Source organism: Aulonocara sp. 'chitande type north' Nkhata Bay, linkage group LG7, assembly GCF_057382095.1.
Source record: "Aulonocara sp. 'chitande type north' Nkhata Bay isolate Kocher_YH1m ecotype deep benthic linkage group LG7, A_spYH_male_GT1.1, whole genome shotgun sequence".
Lineage (NCBI taxonomy): Eukaryota > Metazoa > Chordata > Actinopteri > Cichliformes > Cichlidae > Aulonocara > Aulonocara sp. 'chitande type north' Nkhata Bay.
This window is the reverse complement of record NC_141350.1, coordinates 23823520-23846189: the sequence shown is the minus strand read 5'-3', so window position 1 is coordinate 23846189 and position 22670 is coordinate 23823520. Positions and strand designations below refer to the sequence as shown.

General features: G+C 42.4%; 1 protein-coding gene across 1 annotated transcript; it reads left to right on the top strand.

Annotated features, from left to right (window-relative positions):
- The first annotated feature begins 4530 nt into the window (after window positions 1-4530).
- rassf9 (Ras association domain family member 9) lies at window positions 4531-20341 on the top strand. Its single transcript, XM_086299538.1, has 2 exons — window positions 4531-4709; window positions 16497-20341. The coding sequence occupies exons 1-2, from the start codon at window positions 4663-4665 to the stop codon at window positions 17755-17757; spliced, it is 1308 nt and encodes a 435-aa protein (XP_086155664.1). The 5' UTR covers window positions 4531-4662; the 3' UTR covers window positions 17758-20341.
- Window positions 20342-22670: the final 2329 nt, after the last annotated feature.

Here is a 22670-nt window from a genome sequence, read left to right as displayed (position 1 = left end):
CCAACTTTATTTCTCTTTTTAGGATTATATTTTTGCTTAATTCCATAGAAAACACTTTTAAATCAGCATACTTACTCTATGAACTTAAGAGCAAATATAAACTCATGCACTAATTTCTGATTCATTTTGTTAGTGTAGTTTAAATAGAGCTGTTTTCTGGTTTTGTTGCCAGAGATGGGCAGTAACGCGTTACAAGTAACAAGTAACAAGTAACGCGTTACTGTAATCCAATTACTTTACTCGTTACTTGAAAAAAGTAAGGGATTACTATTGCAAAAACGGGAATTAGATTACCGTTACTTTCCCGTAGGAACGCTGCGTTACTGCGTTACTGCGTTACTAAAACCGTGATTTTTTGCGAGAATGTCTCATGACAGTGACGTGCGAAGTTCGTGGCAACAGCTGTGTGCAGATCAACAATGGATCACATATCGATTGTGGGAGAGAGTATGAGCGTGCAGCGTTTAAAGCGTGGAAGTACTGACCTTACTTTGAGTTTGATCCCATAAAAAGTGACAAAAACATTACCGTCCATTGTGCGTGGGAAGAAAACTTCTTTTTACAGCAAAAAAACCCCTAAACTTCCGAGCAAGCACCGAGTGCGCTACGACATAATGGGAAATTCACAGAGAAACTCGTGGATTCTTCCACTGACTGCTGCGGCACACCTGCACCAGGGTAAACCTCCGCCTACCCTACTCCTGCTATACAGGTGAAAATAGAGCAACAGGACCGCTAGTCTTTGATTTTATTTATTTTCTGCTGTGTTTTACTTGCATCTATTTGAAAGACTGAGTGTAAACACACACAAAAAAATATTTTATGTGCTGGAATGTGCAGAAAATAGGTTTAAATATTAAACAAATTTCTTCCAGTCAGAGAATGTTGCATATAATTTAATTTTTGCTTGATGCATAAAGTTAAAAGATTAAAAATAATAAAACAAGTTTTAAAAAGGGACCTTTCCGTTTGATAACATTTTGTATGATGGATTATGTAGAAAAAGTAGAATTGGGCTGAAAGATCTATCGCTTTATTACCTATTCAGGTTGTAAATCGTGTTTTTAAAAAGTAACTAAGTAACTAGGTAATTAATTACTTTTGAAAATAAGTAATCAGTAAAGTAACAGGATTACTTTTTTGGGGAAGTAATCAGTAATTAGTTACTGATTACTTTTTTCAAGTAACTTGACCAACACTGTTTGTTGCACAAAATTGTAAAGGGGGAGCCATTTGTTGTGACCGGTTGAGCCTGAGGAAAAAACATGAGATGAGGTAAGTGAAGAAGAAGCCTTCTGGGAGCCTAACTCTATTGCAGCTAACCAATGGATGGTCCATGGTCACCTGATCCAGCCCTTACTATAGGCTACATCAAAAGGGAAGTTTTAAGCCTAATTTTAAAAGTGAAGAACCTGTCTGTCTCCCAAACTGGGAACCGATTAAGGTCAAATTAGTTCAATTTAATTTTATTTATATAGCATCAAATCACAACAGTTGCCTCAATGTGGTTTATAGACCCTCTGATAATACAGAGAAAAACTTCTCAATCAGATGTCACACTCTGGTGACAGTGGGAAGGAAAAACTCCCGTTTAACAGGAATAAACCTCTGGCAGAACCCGGCTCAGGGAGGGGCGGCCATCTGCAACAACCGGCTGTAAGTGAGGAGAGGAAGACAGGATGAAGACATGCTGAGAGAGCCAGAGATTAATAATAAATAACGATTAAATTCAAGGAGACAGAAGAGGGACCTGATAGCTGAAAGTTCCACCTCAAATTCTCCTTTAAAGGTTTGTATGTGAGGAGAAGAATTTTAACTTCTTTATTTAACAGGGAGCCAGTGAAGAGAGGCCGATGTAGAAAAATAGGATTTCTCTTTCTAGTCCCTGTCAGAATTCTCACTGCAGCCTTCTGATGTAACATTTAACTGCAAATGTGTCTGCAGAAGCAGACACCGACAACCATTAATGGGTTTAACGTGTTTATTGAACAGATAGTAAAGGGTAGGTGAGTGACTTAGAATGCTACAACCTTTATGGGAGTCTCTACTGAAGGAGACAGAGTGCATGCAGGTAAGTCTCTGTAAGTTATTAGAGGTGAGAGAAAATTCTTACTTGTAATTTGCTTGAACAGGGATTTAAGAGGGACTGCTGGCACACAGACACAATACCTTAGGAGTAGTGAGTGGGTTGGTGGAAAGTGGGGAGGCAGGTGAGATGAGGGTGAGTCCTTCTGTCTTCAAAGCTCAGATGATGTCTGTAGAACTCCTTGGTGAAGCATGGATCAGGAAACTTGAACAGAAGAAAGACAGCACAGGCCGAGAGTGGACATAGGGAGGCAAAGCAGAGAGAGAAAGAAAGACAGACCAAGAAGAAAACCCCACATCTGCCCAACCATAACATCTGGATCAAATGAAAACCTTTTCAGGGAGCTTCTGAACGAGCAGATAATAATTATTTACAGGAGTCCAGTCATTGTAGGTAGTCCTATATATACCTGTTACGGCCCTAGCAGGGCCTCCTCCTGAAGGTGCCTGTGTGGGCGTGTCCCACCACCTCTTCTGCCTGAGGTGCCACCTTTCCCTTTTGTGCAGCTGACTCTCGTCAGTAATCAAGGAGATTTAAGCCCAGGGAAAGGTGAGCTCTGGGCCAGAGTGCCAGTAGTGTGGTTGCAGCTAGTGAGCTGTATGTTTGTGTGGTTACAGCTAGTGAGCTGAGTGTTTGGTGTATTTGCAGTTAGTGAGCTGCTCTTTCTTTTTGGCTTACGTTTTACTTTATTGACCAACGCCTGAGTTTTGTTTGTTTTCTTAAATGGTGATAGCGGCTTGTCCGTCTCTTTTAGTTGAGCTACTTTAATAAAACTCTTTAATTTAACCCTCATACCTTCTTGTCTCCTTTTTCTGACCCGGACACTTTTCGTTACTTCCCCCTCACCGCCTAGACCCCTCAGGGGAACGTAACAATACCTTTAATATGCACACTGAAGGATATATGAAAGAATAAGTGAATATATCAAAGATTCCTTGCAGTGTTATTGGAGCCCAAGGTAGTACCATCAAGGCTTACATGTCTATTAGGCACATCTGAAGGTTCAGTAATTGATTTGTATCTCCTGCCTTCATGAGAAACTGAGTTTTATCAACATAGCAATGAAAGTTTTTGCAGTTATTTCTACTAACATTGTCTAAGGGAAGCATGTGCTGTCAATAGTATTGATCCCAGCCCAGAACCCAGAAGAATTTTCCCCTAATGGTTAATTTTATTTGTAAAGAAATTCATGAAGTCATTAGCAGTTAAGGTCAAAGGAATACTTGGGTCAGCAGAGCTCTGACTCTTTGCCTGGCTGCTCTGCTGAACAGAAACTGTTTTCCTCTATCGGATGTCTAATCATTGAGGGCTTTTTAAAGAGTAGCAAAGTATTTTTTCCAGATCAGAAGAAGGTCTTCTAATTTAGTGAAATGCCATTTCCTCCCTAGTTTAAAAGTTGCCTGCTTTAAGACAGGTGTGACTTATACAAAGCTGTACGTTTCTCTGCTTTGTTGAGTCATAGTTGGGCTGTTACATAGGTAACAAGATAATCTGTCTCTGAAGGAGTAAGATTCAGGTAGCTGCTCGCATCATGAGTCAGTACATGGTATTATTGAAGATAACAGTGCAAGGATCATGTCTTTAAACTTTGTTACAGCACTTTCAGAGAGACCTCCACTGTAATGAAATGTATTCCCATTATTGTAAATTTAAATTTAAAAAATGGTCAGACAAGACATGTTTTCAGGGAATACTGTTAAATACTCAGTTTCTATGATGTACCATATGTCAGGACAAGATTCAGAGTGTTTTTAAAATGACGAGTCAGTTCATTTACATTCTGAAAGAAGCTAATTGTGTTTAAATCACATACAGTGTGGAGGCTGTTGCTCTCAGCATTTACACTAATGTTAAAATCACTTTCAACGATGAGTTTAAGTAATGCTCAGTCAGTTGTTTTAGCTGTGTGTTTTTGTGGCTACCCTATTTAGTAATTAACCCCCAAAAACAATTAAATAATTTCAATATGTGTTAGGACAGCTTGAAAAACCACGTGCTCTTTGAGAGATTTACAGCGTCAAACACTCTTAGACTTTTTTTTTTAAACAGGCTGTTTCATCTCAATGTAACATTTGTTGATCCAGAAAGGAAGACCATTTATCAAAACCCAACATGTTACATTTTCCTGGGTTGTAATGTAAACATGTTGTAACATTACATTACAGCTTTTTTTTATGTCGTCAGCAGGGTGGATACATGAAAAGAAATGCTGTTATTCTGTGCCTTATCTGCTCTATATTTTATATTATAGTTCCGCTAATATTTCAACATAATCTACAATGTTCTCTAATTGTTACGTTATTTCGTATTTCTGCAGAGCTGAGTATCCTTTTGAAGAAAGTGTTTCGTTTAGTCGTTCAGGTTGTTCCTGCAGGTGGAAGGGGGCAGAGTTTCACCATTAAATCTCGTTTGGCTGTAGGAAACACCTCCCTCCGCTTTTCGGATGGGGCGGATAGAGTTGCACCCGGGACACCCGTCAACTTTTCTGAAACATTCCGATAAGTGTCCGACGTCCTACCATGCCTGGACTGTAACTCACTTTGGATCGCCGGTCTGTTTTCTTGTGCTCCTGAGTCATGGCTCCATTTGGAAAAAACTTCCTTAAAGCCCGAATGAAAAACAGGTAACTTGATCAGATGAGTATGAGCTTTCTTTAAACCTGTTGAGTGTGTTTTCCCCCAACTTCGAGCATTAAAAAAAGACGTTACAATGAAATGCGTGAGGGAGACGATTTACGCTCAACTCGGCGCGCATCGAACTACGAATGAGCAGCACAAAATAAAACGCAGTTAAGTTGTTAATTTAGTTCTGCATATCATCTTTTTGACTATTATTATTGTTTTAAAAAATGATGTCTCCCCGGTCCAGTTAGAAAAACTGACAAACCTCCATACTGAATTCCAAGGAAATAATATACACTTCCGTGGAATATGAGATTTTGAGCGTCCTTTTTTTCATCAAGGTTATTACTATCTTAAACCAATTCATTCTTAATTTCCTTAATACTATTTGGGGAGTAATATATATTAATTTTACTAATTAAAAGCCAGTTTTGGCGAACCTGTCCGTGTGTGCACATGTTAAGATTTTTCATGTTACATTTTTAATGTAACTATACATGAACGATTTTATCAGTGTGCCAATGAGTGATGTGCCTTTTAGTGGTGGTCTTTGTTTGTTTACAACACTGCAGGCCTACTGTACATTAGCTTGTAAACGTTTGGACTTTCTTCTGCTATTATAAAAAAAAACACACACACATATGTACACGTACAAAGTAGTAGAGATCATGTAATCTGTATTACCATAATTTGCTTTTTGCAATTTCCCTAAGAGCGTAGCTTGGCCTTTTGATGTGCTTCTCTCTGCAGCTGGGGTCCAGCTACAGTTCTGTAAAGGCAAGGAGGAAAGTAGAGTTACTGAGCCACAAGCTGTCGTCTGTTATTGGTGTAGACATTCTGCTTCTTTTGTTGACTACAGACTTTTGTTGTGCAGAGCTGGTAAACAGAGTTCTCTTTCTGAGTATCTAGGTCATGATTGAATCCCTTGCTGCCAAGATCAAGACAAGGAAAGTTAAAGGGTTTTAATTAGCTTTACTCATTAAGGGTCTCAATTAACACCAAACACAGCAACAACGCTGAGAGGTATGGTAGTGTACAGTGCTAAATTACAACACTTTGACAGAGGCACCATCAGCAGAATTGATGCATTTTCACATCACACAGAGCTGAGATGAATTATCTTTGATAACTTCAAACAGTCTGACTGAAGTTGTCTCCAGTGGCTGTCTTATTTTTTTTTTCTTGCATAGTAATTATCATCGAGGCACCTATAATTATCTCAAGTGTTTAGATCTTTAGACATGTCAAACGCTTCACTTCGGAGACACCTGAGGCTGGCTCCTACTCGAGGTGAAACTTTGAGCTGGATGTTGACAACATGTGCAGTCGGAGCAAGCCGAAGCATCAAAATATTCACAAAATAAGAAAACGTTAATGTTGATTTGGTAAATGTAAAAAATATTGGAATATTCCATACTAAAATCAGGGAGTCTGATCCTTCAAACAACAGGAAATACAAGCCTCAGAATTATGTGACCAAAGCAATGTAGTGACCACTTGCACTAAGCCACCACTATAGCATTGTTAATTAGTTTTTAACATTGCTAGATTAATACAAATTTGCAGGCTGCTGAAAGCAATAAAAAAAAAGACAGTTTGTGTTTAAAAAGGACAGGGGAAGTCATTTCTTTTAATGAGAAAGGGTTGTTATGGTGATTTAGATACTTCCTGTGGGCAAAAGATAATAGGGGTGGGCGATTTCACATAGGAAAGGAACAAACAGGGTGTGTTGTGTCTCTGCTCACAGATGCTTATCAGGGAAGGAGTCTTCCCAGAGATCAACATATCCAGATAAAAAAGTCACATTATTTCCTCAGCAATCCCTCATTCTTATCCTCAGATAAGAACAAGAGGAAACGTCTCCTGTCCAGCATCCAATAGTTTCTCTTCTGCATTCTCTGTGTTAAAGCCAAGCCAGACAGACACTTTGTAGATACTTTAGACTAGTATGATTTATTTGTTTTGGCTTGGATTTCTATATCTTACCTTTTTTAGTAAACCCCTATTGTTTTATATACACCAGTCAAACCTATAATTTGTTAGATAAACTACAAGTGTTGGTCTCGAAGAAAGAGAAACTTTGATTAGTGTAGGAAATGCAAATGCAAGCTTCTTATTGTCCCCTTTCACTTGTCTGATATTATTGACATTTATGTTTTTGAAGAAAAAAAAAAGTGCAGAGGTCATGAGTCTGCAGTGCATTGTGTCATATCCTGCAGCGCACATTCAGTTTCCTTTTAAAGGAAATACAGCTGAAAAATGTCTTCACTTCATCTCTAGTTGATCCAGTCAGCCACAACTTTTTATCAGAACTTGTTCTTCCAGTCAGCATTAGTTTAGTCATAAAATCAGGATGAGTAAGTAAGAAATGTTGGATTGCACATAGGCCTTTTTTTCTGGTTTTAACTTGAGGTTAGCATTTGTGATTTGAGGATTTATGTTTACTTATTTGATTGTACTTAGCTTGGCTTAACTGAACAGATCAAGATGCCAGTAAAATTCATGACTTTTCCATCAACCTCGTGTTAAGTGCTAATTATGAGGTATTACAGCTATGAAAACCACAAACAAAATGAAGGCGTTAGCATAAATCACACAGATTTTAATTTTGAATTGGTTGATGCTGCATAGAAGGTGAATTAATCTATCTGGGGTAAGTTTGATCGTTTCACTCAGGACTGTTTTGAGCTGTAAAAGCAAACCTGTGATCTTATCAGCAGCAAATATAATCAAATCCAAATATACTCACGATTCCATAGTGAGACGTGTTGACAGCAGAGGCTAAAGGTGTCACGGCTGCCGAGGCGAGCCGTGTGGATATAGAAGGAGGACCCAAGATGCAGGCAGTGGATGAGATACCGGTGGTTTTATTTACAGAGGTGTAGTGGCAAACAAACAGTGGGGCATAACAAACAACTAAAGACACCTAAACTGGGAGAACTAAAATAACAGACCTGGGAGCATATGACAACGGATGATGAATAGCAGAGAGACGCAGACGAGGAACAGGACTCCGTGGAACACAGGGTAACAGACTGACACAGAGTTACACAGACTGACACGGAGGAACACAGACGAACCGGCAACAGGCAGGAGAACACACAGGGCTTAAATACACACACCAGTAATCAGGGGATGAGAGACAGGAGGGCAACACAGCTGGGAGGAATCTGGGCTGACGGGACAGGGGAAACGTAAACTGATCACACTCACATACGACGCGGACCTTCACAATAAAACAGGAAACTCAGATACATGGAACCAGACAAGACATTGAACTAAACAGACAGATTCAGATGCAGACTCAGAGGCAGATCGAAAATATAACACACAGAACTCAAACAATAATAATCATCATCATCATAAACTAGAAAATGATAACTAAAAGCGCTGGGTCACCGACCCAGGACCATGACAGTACCCCCCCCCCCCCCCAAGGGCTGGCTCCAGACAGCCCAGCAGAAACACAAAAACGGACCAAAACCAAAAAAGAAAAAAAACACCCGACCAGGGTGGGCTGAGGGGGCCCAGGACGGAGGGACAGAGTCCAAAAGGCCCAGATGGTCAAGTTCAGGAGGCCGACCATGCGAATGGCAGCGGGGCCGGTCCCGATGCCGGCCACGCAGTAGGCAGTGGCGTGGAAACAGTTCTGGGGGCCGACCGTGCGGACGGCAACAGCGGCGTGGAAACAGTTCTGGGGGCCGACCGTGCGGACGGCAACAGCGGCGTGGAAACAGTTCTGGGGGCCGACCGTGCGGACGGCAACAGCGGCGTGGAAACAAGTCCGGAGGCCGGCCACGTGGAAGGCAGTGGCAGCGTTCAGGAGGGCGTCCACGGTGGCGGAGATGCCCAACAGGCGGCCAGGCAGATGACCGACGATGTGGAGGTGGTAGTAGGGGACCTGAAGGCTGCGTGGCCCCTGCAGCCCCAGGTGAAGCGGAGGCTGGACCAGACGAGGCGGAAGCTGAAGCGGAGGCTGGACCAGACGAGGCGGACGCTGATGAGGAGGCTGGACCAGACGAGGCGGACGCTGATGAGGAGGCTGAAGCCGGGCCAGGCGGACGCTGATGATGAGGAGGCTGAAGCCGGACCAGGCGACGCTGCTGATGAGGAGGCTGAAGCCGGACCAGGCGACGCTGCTGATGAGGAGGCTGAAGCCGGACCAGGCAAAGCAGCTGATGAGGAAGCTGAAGAGGAGGCCACTGCAGGTGATGCGGAGGCTGGACCAGACGAGGATGAAGACGCAGAGGCTGGACCAGACGAGGATGAAGACGCAGAGGCTGGACCAGACGATGAGGAAGATGCAGAGGCTGGACCAGACGGGGATGCAGAGGCTGGACCAGACGGGGATGCAGAGGCTGGACCAGACGGGGATGCAGAGGCTGGACCAGACGGGGATGCAGAGGCCGGACCAGGCAAAGCAGCTGATGAGGATGCTGAAGCTGGACCAGGCAAAGCAGCTGATGAGGATGCTGAAGCTGGACCAGGCAAAGCAGCTGATGAGGATGCTGAAGCTGGACCAGGCAAAGCAGCTGATGAGGAAGCTGAAGAGGAGGCCACTGCAGGTGATGCGGAGGCTGGACCAGGCGAGGATGAAGCAGTGGCTGGACCAGGCGAGGATGAAGCAGTGGCTGGACCAGGCGAGGATGAAGCAGTGGCTGGACCAGGTGAAGCGGATGAAGCCGAAGCATGCGCTGGACCAGGCGACGCTGAGGATGCTGAATCCGGACCAGGCGACGGCGTGGAGGATGCAGCAGAGGCCGGGCCAGGCAACGGCGTGGAGGATGCAGACGGAGGCGCTGCAGCAGATGGCGGCATGGATGAAACTGCTGCTGCAAGCGTGGATGAGGCTGCTGGTGGAGCAGCTGGTGGCTGGATGGGCTCCTCGGGCCCCCCAGCTGACGAGAAAGGAGGCTGGACGGGCTCCTCGGGCCCCCCAGCTGACGAGGCAGATGGCTGGACGGGCTCCTCGGGCCCCCCAGCAAAAACAGTCTCAGAACCAGTGGGCACTGGAGCCCCTGGCACACACAGAACAGAACCAGCAGGTGCGGAGACTTCTGGCAGGAACGCAACAGAACCAGCAGGTGCGGAGACCTCTGGCAGGAACGCAACAGGACCAGCAGGCACACGGGCCTCTGGCAGGGACAGAACAGGACCAGCAGGCACACGGGCCTCTGGCAAACACATAGCGGCCTGCAGCTGCGCAGAGCATTGACCCTGCTCAGACAGCGACAGCTCTGTGCAGTCCTCAGCTGGCTTCTTAAACTCCAGGGGTCCAGAGTCTGATGGGGGCTGAAACCCAGCCTCTGGGGAGGCCCTGGAGTGCATCTCAGTCTCAGAACTGGCCAGCCTTTGAGGAATGTTGACATTGTTCTTGGGTTTGTCTCTCTGCTTAGAGTACGGAGTTGTTGAACTGTCCGTTATGGGTTGGACTGACATGGCTTGCTGTACAGGAGGAGTAGGTGAAGGTGATGGCTGAACAGGTGGTGGAGCAACTGACACAGGATGCAGGGCTGGTGACTGCTGAACAGGAGGCTGAACTGAGGATAAAGCTAATGATTCTTCTGCTAACCGGGCTACTGACTGGGCCATGGATTGTAACAGGGTTTGTAATAAGTCTGGCTGTGACTGTAATTGAGCTATGGATTGTGAGGCTGAATGTGGCGGAGGTGGCGACTGGGCTTCCGGCCGGGCGGCTAACTGAGCTTCCGGCCGGGCGGCTAACTGAGCTACCTGCTGGGCAGCTGGCTCAACAAACACAGCCCCGGAATAAACAGTCATTCGAGCTGGCGAAACAGACGGAGTGTCTTTTCCACTCACCACAGCCGGCAGTTCCGAAGTCCTACTCTCCGGCTGTGGGGCGACGCGCCGACGGCGCGATCGTCGCTTCCTCCCGGGCGAAACCTCCGGCGGGCCGGGCAAAACCTCCGGCGGGCCGGGCAAAACCTCCGGCGGGCCGGGCAAAATCTTCACCAGCGGGCCGGGCAAAATCTTCACCGGCGGGCCGGGCAAAATCTTCACCGGCGGGCCGGGCAAAATCTTCACCGGCGGGCCGGGCAAAATCTTCACCGGCGGGCCGGGCAAAATCTTCACCGGCGGGCCGGGCAAAATCTTCACCGCCAGGCTGGGTTGGGAAGCGGTAGCGGCTGGAGGGCGAAGGTGCAGCTCATGAAGGAGGAAGTCCCGTGCCAGCGGGTGAAGCGAGTCTAGCAGCCAGGAGTGCGCAGAGAGTAGCTGCTGTAGCCTGGCTTCTACAGTGGAACTCTTCTTCCTCCTGCTCAAGCCACAGGTTTACCAACCTTGCGACCGTGTCGGTTACCTCCTCCCGAAACTCCTGGGTAGGTGCAAATGCTGCTGGGTCCATGTTGGCCGGTTCGTACTGTCACGGCTGCCGAGGCGAGCCGTGTGGATATAGAAGGAGGACCCAAGATACAGGCAGTGGATGAGATACCGGTGGTTTTATTTACAGAGGTGTAGTGGCAAACAAACAGTGGGGCATAACAAACAACTAAAGACACCTAAACTGGGAGAACTAAAATAACAGACCTGGGAGCATATGACAACGGATGATGAATAGCAGAGAGACGCAGACGAGGAACAGGACTCCGTGGAACACAGGGTAACAGACTGACACAGAGTTACACAGACTGACACGGAGGAACACAGACGAACCGGCAACAGGCAGGAGAACACACAGGGCTTAAATACACACACCAGTAATCAGGGGATGAGAGACAGGAGGGCAACACAGCTGGGAGGAATCTGGGCTGACGGGACAGGGGAAACGTAAACTGATCACACTCACATACGACGCGGACCTTCACAATAAAACAGGAAACTCAGATACATGGAACCAGACAAGACATTGAACTAAACAGACAGATTCAGATGCAGACTCAGAGGCAGATCGAAAATATAACACACAGAACTCAAACAATAATAATCATCATCATCATAAACTAGAAAATGATAACTAAAAGCGCTGGGTCACCGACCCAGGACCATGACAAAAGGACATGTTTGCCTATCTGCTATCAAAGCTTTGTTTCTGTTGAGCATATTTGCATCTCTTTTTCGTCATTGATCTGCCAAAACATGTCGGGACACTTTAGAGCTATAACTCTGTCATTTGCTATGACTTGCTCAAACCACCAGCATACAGGCCTCTGTGGTAACTTGTACCTTGCAAACTTATCACACAAGTGGGAACTGTTAATTCCTTCCAGGTTGTCATTATGAGCATTACAATATGCTACCGCAATGCAGCCGTAACGTAATCATCCAACACAGAAGCTGGTACGGAAATTCCTATAATTTAAGGTTAAACTGAACTTAGACGTGTGGGTAGTTTCCTCCCGCACGTCCCAGTTCTAACTGGATATCTCTGCCTCTAAGTTCAAGGTGAGGTCAAGTGGGTCTGCTCAGGTTTCTCGGGTTCATTCAAGTGTGAATTTAAAGTCGAACCTGTACTGTGCCAGTTGCCGTGCAACATCCGTCTTCACCCATAAGGGCTTTATATTTTAGTTTTTCTTGAAAGTATGTGTCATCTGAAGCTGTAATTCAACATTAGCTTTGAGTTCATTACACTATCAGTGTCAGCTTTGTCATTTACCACCCAGCAGTGTGACCTATGAAGGCACCCTCATTTGCTGCGTCTGGAACTGCTGTGTAATCCCAAGCTATGAATATCAAATGGCACCCAAAGTGACAGCCCTCATAAAGTATGTGGTGCGATGCAATCAGCGCAGCAGTGCATGCACTACTTGTGTATCTCTTGTCAGAGTCCTAACAGTTTGCCATGCATCTAATTGTTTGCTCTTAAAAAACACCGCAAAGTTCTGGTTAACCACATTTCAGCCAGTACAGTAAGTCAAAGTGGTGATGTCTGTGAGGCTAAGCCAGCACAATTCAAGTTGCCATTAATGGAGTCATATTCCTGCAGTATTCTTTCCAAAATAAACACAGCAGAAGAATCATTGTTCTATGAGGTAGAGCTTTAAAGAAAAAATATGCTATCGTTTAGGCTGAGGGGCTAGTGTACAGCCGTCTTTAATACCCTTTAGTACCCTGATAAAAATTGCTGTTTTCCTCAATAAGAAGCAATGTAAAAAGCCATAAAAGTGCAAGTTAGGTACTGTTTACAAGGTTGTGTCAGTGACAGAAAACTTCCAGGAATTGCTGGGAGTTTATGTGGATTTTGATGTACTAGCAGTTGACTCACAACCCTGAGGCTTACAGGGGCCTTAAATGTAAGTGATAATGCTGTTAGCTGCAGAAATGCAAAGCAGGATACCAAGAGCTTTCAATAAGTTCTGCCACAGCAGGACACAGACTTCACATCTACTAACTGCTGGGAATCATTGAGGCTTTGCCATTTTGGCTGCATTGCATAAGCTACAGTGTTTAGACATTCTCCAAGTCAATTCACACTGGCATTAGTTGCAGCATGTGTATCTGGACCTTAACAATCAAAGAACTCTAACAATAAATATTCCTTTAACTAATTTGGAAACTAAATTAGACTCATAAAAGTCATTCTCATGAATAAATGAAATATTTATTTCTTTTTCGTCCAAATAAATCATTTGCTTTCAGTTCCAATGTGTTCCAGTGATAACGCATAATAGAAACTGTTAGCTCTTTCTTCACAGTAGAATGAAAATTAAAAGTAACCATAGTGAGCAACATGGAATCTCTTTTCCTCCCTTCCTCCTACAGTGCATAAAAATATAGTGGCAGGATGTTGCCTGAGTGCTGGTGATTGTGGCCTGAGACAAATACAGGTGTTTCCCTGCCTAACTGTACTGTCTTCCTGCACAGCTGTGGCCTTGGGTCACCCTTTCTGAAATAGCCAGTGTATGTACAGCATGTTTATTCGCCTGCAAGATTAGAAATGAGGACAGTGTGTGACAGGTTCAGGTTTATTGGAAACATCTGCATTGTGTATTTACAGATGTGTAGTATAGCTATGCTGCACTGAACATGTAATTATGATTTTGTTCCCTTTTCCTTTACCTTTCTTCTTTCGTGCCCTTGCACTTCTTGCCTCAGCCATTCTTTCATCCTTGCAATACAGTATAACAGTGGCTCACAAAATATTTTTTGGCCCCATATAATGAAATTGCTCTGATTTTTGGATTCCTCATCACATGCTGAGAAGGTGGGAGAGGTTTTGACCCATTAATGCACATGTGAAAGTAACCTTTAAGTATTGTTTTATCAATAATAAATAAAATATGCATAATTGGTCAGGTTTACCACTCGTAATTCATCCAAATGAATTTGTTTTGTACATAGCATTTTAATTTAAGCTGACAACGACACTATGTTTAATAAAAGTAATGGGTTAAAAAGTGAAATAATGTATTGTATTATATTATAATAAGACTTTTTCAAACACACCACAAACTTGCCACAGTTGATGCCATGGTTCATGCCCTAACACATATTGACTGCTCTATGATGTTGAGCTGTTGTGTCAGATAAGCTCATTTTTTAAGCATGTGGCCACTATGTACGGTGTACTGGGTACACCGCCTGTTTTCTTTCCTGTGCAGCAGTAGCACTGGGGCTGTGTTGTATTGGGTGAAGTTGGAAATTCCATGGTCAAAGCAACAAGGGTTGTTGTCTATTAAATGCTTGAGGCATGTTGGAATTGTTTGGCCTACACATAGCTCAGGTATTTGCTTTGCTCCGGTTTTCTCCAAGAGTCTCAATAACCATTAACCAACCTATGAATTGCATTCCTGAGACCTTATTCGCCAGATGTTTACACTATGCTCCAGTTGGGTGTCCATGTGTTATGTGGGAACCAATACATTGTGGTATCAGTCTGTCAAATCTACAAACTGAGAGATAAGCCTCTTTCTCCCTTTGAATAATATACACAATGTCTTAGACATGCAGGTTGGGGTATCCTATCTTAATAGGATGTGGCTTGTTTTTTGTTTTTTTTGGTTTGGTTGGTTGGTTTTTTTGCTTCCTCCCGCATTGGTGACGTAAATTAGCATAAGTTGCATTCGGCCAAGGTTATCAGAACAAATAAAGGCAAAGCAGGTAGATGATGTAGGGTTTAGATGTGAAGACGTTGCTGCATACCAACCTGAGGAACAACACTGAACTTTGATAGCTGGGCTAAACAAAGGACTTGATTTTAATCCCAAAGTCTGTTTTAATACATTGTAAATATAGATAAGACTTCAGATTTATCTAGATAGTAAAGTGAAATATAATTTTAAAAGGCTTAGATGAAAATCCCACTTCCAGACAAGTGTGTTGGCCCATTCCTTTTACCCATCAGTGTCACTATATCAAATTTCCTGACAAGCTACAGCCAGATTTCCTTGTTGATGTTTTCTGCTTTTGTTATTTAAGGCTAATTTTTTCAACCTTTTTTTATTCGTAGATGTGATATTATCCAGGATTAGAAGAATGCTTTTCTCTATTACTGTGAACTGACTAAAGAAGTATTGTCTTTTGGGTTGAAAAACCACAGACCAACATTCCTTTAACCCACAAAAATCAGTCTGCAGTTAAACCATCAAAGGAGGAGTTCTACTTTTTTGTGTCTGTGATTTTTATGTGGATAATCTTTCTCTGGGTTTCTTTGCGATTAAACTGTCTGCAATTATAGGAGTATTATGTGTCACTTATTTTTCCCTGAAGACTAGAATTTAACTTTAAATAATTCACCAAGACAGAAACTTGGCAGTCAGAGATTCCCTAATGAAACACATGAATCGCAGAATGTTCCTAACATGTTATCTTTCATATAAATAATAGAGTGATACATCATTCTTTATCCTGAAATCAGATTTAAATGTCCGGTGATGTTATCTTCTTATTTGTGGCCGTCTGCATTGCCGGTGCCTATCATTTAATGACTGGATATTAGGTCCTGAATATTACCGGTGGTTCATTAAGGATGTAAAAAATGAATATCTTCGGCCCATCAGAGGTCAATTTTTGAACAGGTTTTACGATCCATGCAAAAACTTAATGAGGGCCTTGAGGTTAAATAGCTCAGAACTGAATCATTAAGTGATCATCTCTGATGAGTAAGACGATGAGAAACAGTAATAGAATCAAGCCAGGAAGCACAAAATGACTGAATGTAGTTTTCTGCTCATTGACCTAATGGAAAGCCATCAAATAAGGATGCATTCATAAAAACATACTACTTAGAATAGGAAAACAACTTTTAAAGTATTATAGAGAGAGAGACTTATTTTACTTCAGATGGCAAGTATGTTGAAATATGGCTGTCTAAATTTCCTTTTGGGATTATTTATCTAACTACATTTTTTTTAACCCTTTTGTTGAACTGCTGTCTAGAAAGGAGCATTTCTAATCCCCAAATGCACGTGTCTAGAATTGAATTTGTGAACATAACTACTACTATCACTAAAAATGTATTCCAATTCAATTTATAAAGCACCAAAACACAACACCAAGTTAAAGACTTACAATAATACAGAGAAAACAGAGAAAACTTCAAAAATCAGATGTCGCACTTTAGTGACTGTGGGAAGGAAAAACTCCATATTTACAGGAAGAAACCTGCGGCAGAACCAGGCTCAGTGGGGGCCAGCCATCTGCCCCAACTGGTTGGAGGTGAGGGGAAGGAAACACGACCAGCAATCCAAACCCGCCTTAATGCAATGAAACATGAAGGGTTATATTTTAATGTCACAGAGTGTAAACATTGTAGAGCATTAACTTAAGAAAGCATTTCCAAGTTTTCATGCATAGCCAAAGTTGTAACTTTTGTTTTTTTGTCTTCTGCATAGGACAAAAGATGCAGAGCCTGTGGTAGGAAAGGAGATCCAAGTTACTGTCTGCAATGAAGAGAAGGTTGTCTGTGGAGTAACAAAGCATACGACATGTGCAGATATGATTCAGGCATTGCTGGATGATCACAAGTCAGTCCCAGAGAGCAAGCGGCTACTGGATGGAGAACCCAAAGACTTCTGTCTCGTTGAACGGTGGAAGGGTTTCGAGAGAGCTTTGCCACCTCTTACCAGAATACTGAGACTCTGGTATGCTTGGGGTGATCAGAGGCCCTTCATACAGTTTATTCTAGTTAAAACCAGTGATTTCGTGCCTCAGCCTGCTAAGAAAGGTGGAAAGTGCAAAGGGGCCAAGCTGAAGCGATGTGAGCACGGTCGTGCTCAGTATTCCCAGTCTCTGCCAGCGGAAAAACAAAAGCGCATGGTAAAAAAAGCTTTCCGAAAGCTGGAGAAACTTCATATGGAGAGCAAAAGCTCCCTAGGTGCAGAGGAGATCGACCAGATGGTGCAACTTATTCTCAACCAGGACCACACAATTAGAGAGCAGATCCAGCGGATAAGGGAGCTAGATTCAGAGATTGAGCGGATTGAGCTGCAAGTCCAGCAAGAAACCAAGTCGGAGACTTCCTTGGCTCAGGCCTGCAGTCCAAATTCCGAGGCACACATTGAGGAGCAGCTGCAAGAATACTTGTACACCAGCGATGGGGTTGTACAGCTGGACATGGAGGTTCAGAGGCACCAGGAACTCATCCTCCAGTTGTCCCATGAAATTGACGCTGAGCTTAGGAAGGCCAGCCTTGCTCTGGCTCAAGATGAAGACCAGGAAGGAATGGCCACTGGTTCCTGGATCCCCGCTGACACAGACGAAGCATTTTATACTGCTGAAATCGAGAGGCTGCGGGGCGAACTGAATCACAGCCTCTTCACCGGTGTTTCCATTCACAACCAAGCTGCTGAAATAGACAAGCAGATAAAGTACTTTGACAATACACTGGTTTCTAAGGATCAAGAGTGCTGGCAGCTAGCCGCCCAGCTGAGCTCATTGCAAATCACGGACAGCACAGAGGAGGAGCAGCCCATAACAGTCCAAGGGAAAAGTGAGACCCAGTGCGGCATTTCTCAGACAGTGAAACTCAAACACACCCTGTCCCCTCTAGACATTACAGACACAGACTCAGACACTGGGATTAGCTCCACACACAGTCAGGACTCTCTGTCACCGTGTCTCGATTTCCCTCCCCCGCTGGACACAGACGTTTGAAGAACCCGGTTCACTCAGCAATGTGTTCTTCTTCAGTCACCAGCTGCAGTTTTTTACTCCTCACATGTGCTCTTTGTTTCATGCTCTGTGCTTGCAAAATTAGCAAAAAGACACATTTTCTGCAATTTTTAGTGTCTCCGGAACTTTGTTGCATCGTCATCACACCATGCCAAAAAGAAGAATGTAAGAAATGTCAACTTGGGTTCCAACAAATTAATACAAGAGTACTGTGGTTGATTCTTAAACGTGTTCACAGAAAATTGGTCAAAAATGTTTTTGCAAAGAGTTTGCAAGATGCAAAACATATCCTTGTTTAATATGAATAATTTTCTCAGGTATCAAAGTAACAGATGGTTAGGTATCAGTGTAACATGAAATAATACATGCAAGACACTAACTGAGGCTGTGCGTGCGCTACTTATAATCCTACATTATTGATAGAAGGTTTTCCCATTTTTAATTGCCAACAGAGATGCAAAGACCAATTTTTAGATGTTTAGATTTGTCACTTTAGATGATAGTAAATAAGCTTTTTGCTTTTTGTAAAGTCCTCAAGCTATTTATTAAGTTGCACTTCTTACACACTTAAGGCTATTAACAATGTTTTATATTAAAACAAAAAGATAATAGTTTTGATGTAGTATTTGTAAAAGAAAAATATACTTTAAACACTGTTCTTGACTATTCTGTAAATACAAACCTAGTTCGCCCGATTTCAAATGGTAATTGCCCCTTCTTGATATATCATTATTTAACTGTGATTAGATGACATCTTTCTGTCTAGAAAGGGCTACAAAGTCATTTCTAAGGCTTTCATGATTCAACACTAAGAAAGAGAATAGATAAAAATGGCATCCATTGCAGAGTTCCAAGGTGAAAATCACTGCTGACCAAAAAGAACACAAAACCTTGTGTCACATCTACCAAAAACAACTTGATTCCCGAATATTCTGTGGATTGATTAGACAAAAGCAGAACTTTCTGAAAGGTTTGCATCCTGTTACACCTGACGTAAAAGGTAGCACAGCATTTAATAAGGAAAACATCATACCAACAGTCAAACGCAGTGGTGGTAGTGTGATGGTCTAGGGCTGCTTTCCTGCATCAAGGCTTTGGCAACTCTCTACCGAACAGACTCTATCCTGGCAGACGGCATCACCTGGAACTCAAGTGCACTGAGGTTATGCAGCAGGACAATGATCCAAAGTACGCCACTGAATGGCTTAAATACACACAAAGAGCAATGAGCTCACAAGGAGTCCAAACTGAAATCTAATTGAGATGTTTTGGCATAACATCTCAATTAGTTCATGCTCAAAAATATTCCAGTGGGGCTTAATTAAAACAATTCTGCAAAGAAGAGTAGAACAAAGTTCCTCCACAGTGATGTGAAGGACTCATTGCCAGTTATTGCTAATGTGTAATTGCAGTCCATGCTGCTAAGATTGGCACAACCTGTTATTGGGTTTAGGGGTTTCGTTTTTGACACAAGACCTTGTTGCATTTAGTTATTTTACCTTAATAGATAAAATCATCATTTAAAAAGTGCATTTTGTATTTACCCGGGTTATCTTTGTCTAATGTTTAAAACAGTGTGACAAATATGCAGAAATATAAGATATCAGGAAGGAGGCAAATACTTTTTCGCAGCACCTTATGCTTCTGCAAGTAATATAAGTAATTACTGAGAAAGGCACAATTGTAAAAGAAAAGCTTATTTATTTACTGTAGTTACCAAACTACCAGTTACCAGAATTTTGGGACATTGTGTAAAATTCAAGTAAAAATAAAATGCAATGGGTTCATGAGATCTGCAAATCTTGTAAACCCATTTTGCTCGTAAACATTTCAAACATTTTAATATTTCATGAAAATAGTATCTCATTTTGGATTTGGTGACAGCAGCATGTCTCAGAAAAGTTGGTGAAGGGCAAACGAAATTCAAGTTACAACAATTTCTGGTACATAAATAGCTGGTGGGACATTTTTCAGATAATTTGGCAACAGGTCAGTAAAATGACACAGTCTGAAAACATGGGAAGCCAAAAATATGACAAAGAAGACAAAGAATCTTATATCAAATAAGAATGGGAAAACATTCCTCTCCCACGAGTCCAGCAACCGTTCTCCTGAGTTCCCACATGTTTACAGACTTAGGGGAAGCTACACAGCATAAACGTGGCTCTCTTCCAACTTTTTTGTCATGCAGAGATGTGTTGCTGCAGTCAATTTCAAAATGAGCTAATATCTTTTTCTTAAAATGCCACATTTTTCTCAGTTTAAGCATTGAACGTGTATCCTCTTGTTAATTAAATATGGGTTTATGAGATTTGCTTATCACTGCATTGTTTTTGTTTGCAATTTTCACAACGTTCCAGCTTATTTGGAAATGGGTTTGTATTTTTCAGATGTAATTTTGTGACAAATCACTATTCGCTACCTGCCTAATCAAACACTATTTTCACTATCCACCAAATTCAATTCACACGCCCTGTGTTTTAACCACTTAAAACATAAGCTATTATAAAGAACAATGTACATCTTGACTTTCATAATAAAAGCTAATACTTTAAATAACTAAAAACACTGTCGTTGGGTTTTTCGGCACCATTTGTTTAGGATTTGATTGTCTTATAAATAAAGCCTAGCAACAGCGCTGACTAAGGAAGGGTATCTTCTTATACAAATCATAGGATTTGAAATCATAGGGCTGCTTGCCACATTTCCAACAGTTTCACATCTAGTTAGGGTCTTTAAACACTTACAAATTGGTTTTGATCAAACACAAATCTACGCCTGGAGACTGGCGTAGTTTTGTGTCCTTTTTGGGAAGAATACATCTTCCAATGTTTTTTATCATTATTATTATTATTTTAGTTGCCATTTGTATAGGCACAAAATCTTGGGTTATTAAAAATGCAAAAAAAAAAAATAGTTAAGCACTGGGCTGCTTCTAGAAAATCTTTATTCTAAGGTTAAAAGGGGGAAAAAACTAGTGTGTCATACCCATTGAATTGAATTAAGCTCTCAGTCACCATAGAGATATGACACAGTTACCTCAGAGTCCTCAGGCACCATATAATCAGACGAGATGGTCACCAGGCTAGCACAAACAACAGCGAACACTCTCCTCATGTCTAGGTACTGCTGACAGATGAACACTTTGTGCTCAGGGCAGAGCTGGGCTGGAAAAAAGCAGAGGATATCTATTTCACACACTAATTGACTCACCCACCCTGCCCTCTGTCTTTGCTCCTTCAAGCTACCAAGTAACCAAGCATGAAAGGCCTGAGAGCTTACAGTTCGAAGCAATCTTGCACTGGCATCCCCAACCTGTTGATGAAATGGAGGTTTATGGTGTTATGGACCAGGCTTTCTATAGCTCCTTTCTACTCCTTTCTGAGAACTCAAGCACTTTCTTCTAGTGTCAATCACATTATCATACATGCACATAGTGGTTTTATCTATACAAAAGCACTTTTATCTAACTCACTCACACTCCGATGGATACATCAGGGAAAACTTGGGGTTTAGTATCTTGCCCATCTTGCTCTTTGAGACATGGGGAACACAGAAATATCTGGGGATTGATCTGACCAGACAGTCTGCTATCCAACTACTAACCAGGCGCTAACATTTTCCAAAATCCGACAAGATCGGATTAGTTTTATTAAACTTTTAAGAAATATACTTTTGGCGCATTTGAAGGAAATGATCAAATAAAGAGCCACAGACCAAATAGTTTTCATTGTGTCATAATAAAGTTTGATTTCCCTCTGATCTATAGAGAGAGCCCAAGCTGTTTTTTGATACTGCATTTTGTAAGTGACCCCACTGATTGTGGCCACAGCAGACTCACTCACTATGAGTCACAGCATCTAGATAGAAGAGCTAGATTGCTTAGCTGTCTGCCGCTGAGGCAGATAAAAGACAGACTGTGGCTACAGCCATGGTTGTACTTTGGTTCTTATGATTACGCATATGACACATTAGCTTATAATGAGTGTTGCACTACATGCAGAGGTTTTATGACGTATGGAGTGAAAATCATGATTGTGCTAACTAGGCATTGTATTAAACTACTGTGTTCTTTAACGGCTTAGGTGGATTGGTAGCAAATCTTTCATATGTAATGAGAATAACTTTTGTGGCTAACATGCAGGTTAATGCCAACAGGACCACTGAAGGACAGTCACAGCACAACACACACTGAACCGAAGTTACATGTGCTTGAATGATATTGATGTGGATTGTGCTTTGATCAGAGCCACCAGTGCACATTTAAAATGCCACAAAGGCTGGTCCAACCGTAAGTGAAAATATCACGAGGGCCCCCTCACTGAAAAAAAGCATGCAAAAATAAGAACAGGTTAAAACCAAAGTCAGAAAAATCAACCGTGTCTATGTTGAAAGATCAAATTAAAAATGATAATAATGGTTTACAAGTGCAATGCCGGAGGGTGAAATTTCACTGCATGAGTCATCAGTGCTCTTAATACCTCAGGGGGAGCAACAGAATCAAACTCCTTTGTTTACAAGCATCAATAAATTGAAGAGTTTGAGCATGTGAAGCAATAACTTCCTGAAAAAGTCATGGACACACGAGGAGAATGTGGGTGTTTCTGACAGAAAGTCTGAATTTGGATGAGCCAAATTTTCAAAAATAAAATCTGTTCACATCAAGAGCACAGTGTCGTGCCTCAGACACCACATGATCAACGTAAGCCAGAAAACAGGTTCTCAGATACTAGCAGGAGAATGTGGGGTTCAGAATCAAGGGCTTCAAGTACCTCTGGAACAGCCACATGTGTTGAAGCAGAAGCTTATATGGCTGCTCTTCTTGCTCCAAGACTGTTTAAAGCCAAATATCATTTGGTCCCACAATAACAGGAAATAGGAAAAAGAAATGAGCG

Coding starts and splice junctions, on each gene's coding strand:
- rassf9 (XM_086299538.1), top strand. CDS start 4,663: ATGGCTCCATTTGGAAAAAACTTCCTTAAAGCCCGAATGAAAAACAG. Junction 4,710..16,496: donor AAAGCCCGAATGAAAAACAG/GTAACTTGATCA, acceptor TCTTCTGCATAG/GACAAAAGATGCAGAGCCTG.